Source organism: Pseudopipra pipra, chromosome 25 (assembly GCF_036250125.1).
Source record: "Pseudopipra pipra isolate bDixPip1 chromosome 25, bDixPip1.hap1, whole genome shotgun sequence".
NCBI lineage: Eukaryota > Metazoa > Chordata > Aves > Passeriformes > Pipridae > Pseudopipra > Pseudopipra pipra.
Window position 1 is genome coordinate 6,614,634 of NC_087573.1, and position 8,435 is coordinate 6,623,068.

The 8,435-nt window shown below is 59.0% G+C and overlaps 1 protein-coding gene across 4 annotated transcripts in view; it reads right to left on the reverse strand.

Annotated features, from left to right (window-relative positions):
* Positions 1-1,704: 1,704 nt before the first annotated feature.
* Positions 1,705-8,435, reverse strand: part of MYBPH (myosin binding protein H) — a 13,714-nt gene continuing 6,983 nt past the window's right edge. The window contains exons 5-11 of one of the 4 annotated variants that reach the window (XM_064636113.1): positions 7,602-7,797; positions 6,959-7,098; positions 5,934-6,093; positions 5,000-5,136; positions 4,357-4,583; positions 2,444-2,484; positions 1,705-1,909 (exon numbers count right to left, since the gene is read on the reverse strand). In XM_064636113.1, the coding sequence (XP_064492183.1) occupies positions 1,827-1,909; positions 2,444-2,484; positions 4,357-4,583; positions 5,000-5,136; positions 5,934-6,093; positions 6,959-7,098; positions 7,602-7,797 (984 nt within the window). In that variant the 3' untranslated portion in view covers positions 1,705-1,826. Of the gene's footprint in view, positions 1,938-2,443; positions 2,485-4,356; positions 4,584-4,999; positions 5,137-5,933; positions 6,094-6,958; positions 7,099-7,601; positions 7,798-8,435 lie in introns of all 4 variants that reach the window. The other 3 variants (XM_064636112.1, XM_064636114.1, XM_064636115.1) reach the window with 3 other exon arrangements.

Below are 8,435 nucleotides of genomic sequence, written 5' to 3' on the forward strand. Positions count from 1 at the left end.
GGGACAGTGAATCCAGGGATGGGACTGTGAATCCAGGGATGAGACAGTGAATCCAGGGATGGGACTGTGAATCCAGGGATGGGACTGTGAATCCAGGGATGGGACAGTGAATCCAGGGATGAGACAGTGAATCCAGGGATGGGACAGTGAATCCAGGGATGGGACTGTGAATCCAGGGATGGGACTGTGAATCCAGGGATGAGACAGTGAATCCAGGGATGGGACTGTGAATCCAGGGATGGGACTGTGAATCCAGGGATGGGACAGTGAATCCAGGGATGAGACAGTGAATCCAGGGATGGGACTGTGAATCCAGGGATGGGACTGTGAATCCAGGGATGGGGCAGTGAATCCAGGGATGGGACAGTGAATCCAGGGATGGGACAGTGAATCCAGGGATGGGACTGTGAATCCAGGGATGGGACAGTGAATCCAGGGATGAGACAGTGAATCCAGGGATGGGACTGTGAATCCAGGGATGGGACTGTGAATCCAGGGATGGGACAGTCAATCCAGGGATGGGACAGTCAATCCAGGGATGGGACAGTCCCAGGATGGGACAGTCAATCCAGGGATGGGACAGTCAATCCAGGGATGGGACAGTCCCAGGATGGGACAGTCAATCCAGGGATGCCCTCTGATGGTGGGAATGGTGCTGGTGTGGCCGGGGCTGTGCCTGTGCTGAGGCCCCTGGAGCAGCAACACCCTCAGGGTGTAAAACACAGCCGAGTACCCCCAAAGGTCCCAACCTGTCCCAGAATTTCCCCAAATCCCTCCAATATTCCCAAACCCACAAAACCACCTCAAAAAAAAATCACAAATTCAAATACACCCAAAATACGGGCAAAATACGCCCAACCCCCCAAATATTCCCCAAATCCTCCAAAACCCCCAAATTTCTCCAAGTTCCATCAAAACACCAAACCCCCCAAATATTTACAAAATCCTCCAAAACCTCCAAATTCTGCCAAGTCCCATCAAAATCTTCAGGGATTTGGGTGGATTTTGAGGGCATTTTGGGATATTAGGGGACTTGATTGGGTATTTTGATGTGACTTGGGGGAATTTGGGGGTTTGGGAGGATTTGGGGATGACTTGGGGGGTTGGATGTATTTTGCGCATATTTTGGGTGGATTCGACAGAATTTGGGATTTTTTTTTGGAGGTGGTTTTGCCAGTTAGGGAATACTGGGGAGATTTGGGGAAATTCTGGGATATTTTTGGAGATTCTGGGAGTGGTTTAGATGTGTTTTACATGTTTGGGGCACTTCAGTGCAATTTTGCGCTATTTTATGAGAGTTTTGATGGAATTTTGTGGGAATTTGGTGGAATTTGGGGGAAATGTGGGATTCTGGGAATTCTGGCCCCACCTGTGCACATTTATCCCTCCTCATGCCACGGGGAGGGGATGTTGGGGGCCGTTCATGGGTCGCTGGTGCGGATAAATAAATTTGCTTTGATGAAGAAGCACCAACCCCAGTTTTGGTGCTGCTGCTCTTCCTCCCCAGCCAGGATCATCCTCCAGCTCCAGCAGGAAAACTTCCCTCCCTGTCCCTTCTGTCCCAGACACCTCTGTGGGTGTTCCTCTGTGTCCCTTCCCAGCCCCTCCACCCGTGGGGTGGGGGATGTTCCACGGCCCCACATCCCCCCTGGAGCTCTTCCCCCCGCCTCCCACGAGCCCAGCAACCCCAGGACAGGCAGGACAGAGGGGTTTGGGGTTTTATTGGGACCAAAGGCCCCCAGAGGGGCTGGTTTTATTGTCACAGCTCAGGACGGGCTCGGGGAGGGCCGTGCCAGGGCAGGATGAGGTGCAGACCCCCAGAGCTCTCAGGGAGGGGCAGCCCCGCAGGCAGCAGGGACCAGGGGCATCCCCACGGGCCCTGATCCCACCCAGCAGCTGCAGCATCCACCTGGGGACAGGAGTGAGACCTGAGGGCTCTGGGATGGGATGAGGTTGGGAAAAATCCCTGCTGTGGCTCCAGTGCAGGACAAACCCAGCCCAGCCCCTCCACCCTCTCCTGCCCCACAGAATTTAGGCACGACCCTTTACCTCTGTGTTCCCACAGCCCCATTTCTCATCCCTTTATACCCATCCCCAGGCCCCAGGACCTGCCCCTCGTGTCCAACCCCGAGTTGCTCCAGGAGTCCTGGCTGCAAATGGGGCTGTGCCCGTGCTGGGCACACCAGTCCTGGCCTCCTCCCTCCCCCTGGCCCCATTTACAGCCCTCCCTCCACCTCCCTCCCAGAGAGGCAGCTTTTCCTCAGGCTCCTCATCCCACCTCAGCATCCCCTCCCCAGCCGTGGGATGAGGGAGGCCCAAGTTGGGGTGACAGGGGCTAATCCAGGACCCTCAAACCCTCCTTCCCCTGGGAATCCCAGAGCCCCAACCCCCTCAAACCCTCCATCTCCCAGGAATCAATCCCAGAGACCCAGCCCAGGCCCACCTTGCTCTTTTCTTGCCCTTGGGTCCGTCCTCACTTGGGCACTGCAGGAGAGCACAGGAGACATAAATTCCCCCTGAATTCCCCTCGTCTGACTCCCCTCCTGACTCCCAAAGGTGGGCCAGGGCACAACTGACCCCGCTGTGTGCCCCCACAGCCCCCATCCCTGCACACACCCCTGATCCCAGCGATCCCAGCACCGCCAGTGCCCACTCCTGGCCCTGGGTGATCCCAACTCTTCCCAGCACAGGGACCAGCTCATCCTCCTGCCTGGGCTGATCCCACAGCAGGGACAGCAGGGCAGGAGGGATCCTGCCCCTCTGCCCCCTCAGCTGAGACCCCCCCTGCAGAGCTGCCCCAGCCCTGGGAACAACAGCACAAGGATGTGGAGCTGCTGGAGAGTCCAGAGGAGGCCACAGGGATGCTCCGAGGGCTGGAGCCCCTCTGCTCTGGAGCCAGGCTGGGAGAGCTGGGGGTGCTCAGCTGGAGAAGAGAAGGCTCCAGGAACACCATGGAGCCCCTTCCAGGGCCTGAAGGGTCTCCAGGAGAGCTGGAGAGGGACTGGGGACAAGGGATGGAGGGACAGGACACAGGGAATGGCTTCACATTGACAGAGGGCAGGGATGGATGGGATATTGGGAAGGAATCTTTCCCTAGGAGGGTGGTGAGGGGCTGGACTGGATTTCCCAGAGGATGCCCCATCCCTGGGAGTGTCCAAGGCCAGGTTGGAGCAGCCTGGGATGGTGGGAGGTGTCCCTGTCCCCACCCTGCCATGACCTCCAAGGTCCCTCCAGCCCAAACCATTCCCTGGATCCATGATTTTGAGAAATAATTCTTGGGGAATCACAGAAACGAGGCATGTTTAGGGACACACAGGCACGGGAAGAGCACAGGGAGGGCGGGCAGGAGGAATCCTGGCTGTGGGACAGGAGGGGCTGCCCCGGGCAGAGGGAGGAACGGGGGCAGCTCCTTGCAAGAGCTGCTCCGGGAGCGCTGCCGAGGCAGGAAATGGGAGCTGGGGGGGCTGGGCAGGACCCCGGACACAAATCAGGGCAGCCCAGGGCCAGGGGAGGAGGCTCAGCTCCCAACCCCCCAGGCAGGGCTTGAGGGGGCTCAGGACCCCAGTGCTGGGGGTGCAGGGAGGAGCAGGATGGACCCCACCTCCAGCAGCTCCTCTGGCTCCGGGGTCTGGGTCCCTCCCCACTGTGCAGGTTTGGGCACCACAGTATGAGGAAGATATTGAGCTCTTAGAGAGTGTCCAGAGAAGGCAACAGGGATAGGGAAGGGCCTCGAGGGGCTGAGGGCACTTGGTGTGTTCAGCTGGAGCAGAGGAGACTGAGGGGAGACCTCACTGCAGTTCCAATTCCTGGGCAGGGGCAGAGGAGGGGCAGGGACTGAGCTCTGCTCTGGGGGACCAGGCACAGCACCCAGGGAATGGCTGGAGCTGTGTCAGGGCAGGCTCAGGTTGGATCTCAGGCAAAGGTTCTTCCCCCAGGGGCTGGTTGGGCACTGCCCAGGCTCCCCAGGGCAGTGGGCACAGCCCCAAGGCTGCCAGAGCTCCAGGAGGGTTTGGCTGATCCTCTGGGGCACAGGGTGGGACTCTGGGGCTGGGCCTGTGCAGGGCTGAGGGTTGGACTGGATGGTCCTTGTGGGTCCCTTCCAGCTCCGCACATCCTGGGATTCTGTGAGTCTGGGATTTTAGGCCATGAATGTGGAAAGATGATTTCAAGATGCTTCAAAGACCACAAACTTGAGAAGCCTGTGCTCCACAGGGCTGCCCAGAGCCCTCAGATCCCCCCAGCACCAGGAGCAACACAAACCAGGGACAAACCACCCCACATCGAGAGAGACCTGGGAAGGGCAGGCAGGGAGTCCTGTCCCTCCTCCCCCTCCTCCTCCTCCTCGGCCACCCTCACCTTTCACATCCAGCCTGCAGTCCAACCTCACCACCCTCACCTTTCACATCCAGCCTGCAGTCCACGGAGGCCTCCCCGAGGGCGTTGATGGCCTTGCAGGTGTAGACGCCCCCGTCGAAGGGGCCGGGCTTTCGGATCTCCAGGGAGCACACGCCCTGATCGATCAGCGCGATGTACTTGGGGTCCTCCCGGATCTCCATCTGGTTCTTCAGCCAGATGATTTTGGGCTGGAAAGCAGCAGGATTCGTTCGTTTGTTTAAAGCAGGGAGAGGGGTGAGAACTCTGCCTGACCCCAAAATGCAGTCCCTCCCTCTGCCTTCTCCTCGGCCCCGCCTGGAGCTGGTGGCCACGGTGGGATTCACACTCAGAAGGAACTTGAAGACCCAAATCTCCCATTTTCGAGCCCAAACCACTGTTCCACACGTCCTCCAAAAGAAGGAGACAGGACATGGCTTGAATTACAACCAGTCTCCCACCCCCGTGAAGGAACACCCCAAACCTGCCCCAGTTTGACTCAGGGGAGCAGCTGCAGCTCCCCACCCTCACCCAACCCTAACCCAGCCCGACCAACCACCTCTCAAGCCCTCCATCCCCCTCCCAACCCCCCTGGTGCCCACACACGAGGAAGTGCTGCCCCTCTGACCTGGGGGAAGCCCCTGACAGAGCAGAAGAGGTGGGTGCTGTAGCCCCGGGTGGTGGTTCGGTCTGTCAGGGGCTGCGTGAACTTTGGAGGCTCCATCATGTCCCTCTGGGGGATCTTCTCTGGCTGGTAAGTGGTTTCTGAGGAAATAATCAGTTCTGGGCTGAGGCAGAGCTTGGGCTCCCAGGCTGACCCACATGGGATCACGGGGTACCCAAAAGTCCTTCTGCTCCCTCACATGGGCCAGGAGTCACCACCCCTGACCCCAGGACCTGCTCCTCAGCTCAGACCAGCCCTGTCTTCCCATCCAGCCACCCCAGTGCCCAGTCCCTTCAGGGGACAGGGCAGATGCCAACCCTCAGTCCCACTGGGATCCACCCCACAGGCAGCAGGTCAGACCTGGGCCAGGCACCTCCCTGGATCTGCCACTCCATCCCCAAAACTCAGGGCACAGGAACAGGAGCTGGTGGGCAGAGACCCCCCAACTCCCCGTGTGCTCCCAGGGAGCAGGCTGGGAATGGATGGAGGGGGAGCAGGGCCGAGGGAGGATGGAGGGGGAGAAGGGCTGAGGGAGGATGGAGGGGGAGCAGGGCCGAGGGAGGATGGAGGGGGAGAAGGGCTGAGGGAGGATGGAGGGGGAGCAGGGCCGAGGGAGGATGGAGGGGGAGCAGGGATGAGGGGGCTGCTTGGGGGTTTGGCCCTGAGCTGGACCCCTGAGGGGTCTCTGCTGGCCCTGAGCTGTGGGACCAAAGGCAGGGCTGTCTCTCACTGCCCCCAAGGGGATTGACCCCGGCACAGGGAATGAGGGCTGGGATAAGGGCAGGGGACCCCCGGGGACCAGCACAGCACCACCACCCCAACACCCAGGAAGCCCCCGTGGGGTCAGGGCCACTCTTGCCCCCATGCCACCCCGAGCCCGAGGCAGGGGGTGCCCCACTTGTCTTCTCGATGTGGGCGAGCCCGGCGGTGACGGCGGCGCTGGCGCTGAGCCCGCAGGAGTTCTCGGAGAAGACGCGGAAGGAGTAGGAGTTGCCGATGATGAGGTCGGAGATGGTGCAGCTGGTGCGGGTGCAGCGCTCCAGCACCGTGAACCACTTCTGCAGAGGGGAAAGGAGCCATGAGGAAAGGGAGCCAGGAGGAAAGGGAGCCAGGAGGAAAGGCAGCAGGTCCCAGGGATGGAGGAGGAAAGGCAGCAGGTCCCAGGGATGGAGGAGGAAAGGCAGCAGGTCCCAGGGATGGAGGAGGAAAGGCAGCAGGTCCCAGGGATGCAGGAGGCAGGATGCTGACAGTGCCCGAGTCTGCTTTTGCCATCCTTCACCAGGAAGCGGTCAGTTCTTTGCTGTATTTATTTCTATTGCACCACACGAGAAACTTCTTTAACTATTTTCCTTTTTCCTTTCCTTTTCTTTTTTTTTTTTGCTCAAATCGAGAATCCAGTTTCATCCCTTCCCTCTGGGGCCCCACCCATACATCACACATACAGAAACTCCTACTACAGTACAGTACACACACAACCCTTTAAACTAAGAGGTCGATATCACCATTTTCAACAAATCTTTACCTGCAAATATTGAACTGATCTGAACTGCAGCTGTACCAAAAAAAAGTGTTTGTTTCTTTGTTTGGTTTGTTTGGTGGGGTTTTTTTATAACCACAAAGCCTTTAGATGCAAGGGTTATTTTTTAAAAATTTTAATCCTTGTCAGACATAACGTACTGATGAACTCGAACGCTAAAAACAGAGGAAAACAGAGGAAATAACAGGGAAAAGTCTTAGTGAGAAAAGCACAGCAAGAAGGTTCCCTTTTCACTGCACAAAAATACGCCCGAAAATACATCGATGTGTTAAAAAAGACTGAGGTCTGTCATGGGTCAAAAATGTCTCAATCCCTCCTTGTGCCAAGGTCTGACTGCTGCCCCTCTGCCCCCAGGGCTGCCCAGCACCAGGGGTGCCCACACTCACCCCGCTCTTCTTGTCCGACTTCTGCACCCTGTAGCCCTTGATCTCGGCGTTCCCATTGTCCGCAGGGGGAGACCACTCCAGGGCCACGTTGAAGCCCCACACATCCACCAGCTTCAGGTTCTGGGGGGGCCCGGGCGGCTCTGCAAGCACAACCCCCCCCGCTGACCTCCCGACTTGTTCTGTGCCCCGAGCTCCTCGCTTTGGATCTCTGCTCCCCCTCCTGCAGCCCACCAGGGGTGAGGAGCCACGAGGGGCAAGGGCTGGCAGGAACCCTGCCCCCCCAGCCAGAGGATTCACGTCCGTGACCCTGGAGAAGATCCCACTGGAAGAGGCACCTCCACCTTCTTACTGGTCCTGCCCCATCCCATTCCAACCCATCCCATCCCATCCCACTCCACCTACAACAAGATCTACCCAAATCCAAGGAGAAGAAGTGAGCTCTGGAGAAGCTGTGAGGGACAAGGGCTGGTAAAAACACTACATCCCCAAGCAGAGGAGTTTTCCATTATCCTGGAGAGGATCCCACTGGAAGAGGCACCTCCGCCTTGTTGCTGGTCCTGTCCCATCCCACCCCACTTAGAACAAGACCTTCCAAAACCCAAGGAGCAGAAACGAGCCCCGGGGTGTCCGTGCCCATCCTTACCAACCACCTGGATGTCCAGGATGGCCTTGTCCTCGGTGCCACCGATGCTCACACAGAGCTGGTACTGCCCCGAGTCCCCGCGCTGGGCCTGCCGGATGTAGAAGATGGTGTCCCGCGCCGTGGTGCGGATGTTGATGCGGGACTTGTCCAGGGGCTGGCCCCCCTTGGTCCAGGTCACCTCGGGCTGGGGCTTCCCCTGGAGCAGAGAAGGTTGGGAGCCCCTGGAGCACGCGAGGTGAGGGTGGGCAGGATCACCCTGCTGTGCCTGGAGCATCCCAGGGAAGGACCTGGAGCCGATCCCTGCCAGCCCCGGATCAGCTCCAGCCCCGGATCAGCTCCAGTCCCATTGGGCATCAGGAATGGGAAGCCATCGGGCTCCAGGGGTGAGGCTGGAACGTGCTGGTTCCCCAAATTCCTTTGCTCTCCCAGAGCTGCCCTCCCATTTCCCAGACCGTGGGGGAGATGTTTGGGTGATGTCTCAGCCAGGGTGAAACAGATCAGTCGAGGGGATGACCTCCAGCTTTTCCCACCAGCACCAGCATCTCTCCCATCCCACAGCCCTGCCCCAGAGGCAGCTGCTCCCCTCAAGGGGACCCCAGGGTTGAGCTGTGGGGTCCCAGGGCTGGAGGGGGCCAGTGGGCTGAGACAGCAGCAGCAGCCAGCCCATGTCCATGTTTGGGGTGTCCTGGGGTGTTTGGGGTTGTCTTGTTGCCAGTACCACCAATAAAGGTGTAGCAGGGGAAAAACGGGAGCTGGGCAGGAATGGGAAAGAGTTCCCACCCCATTTCCCATCCTTGGCCCATGAGATACAGGACCAGGCCAAGTCAGAGCACA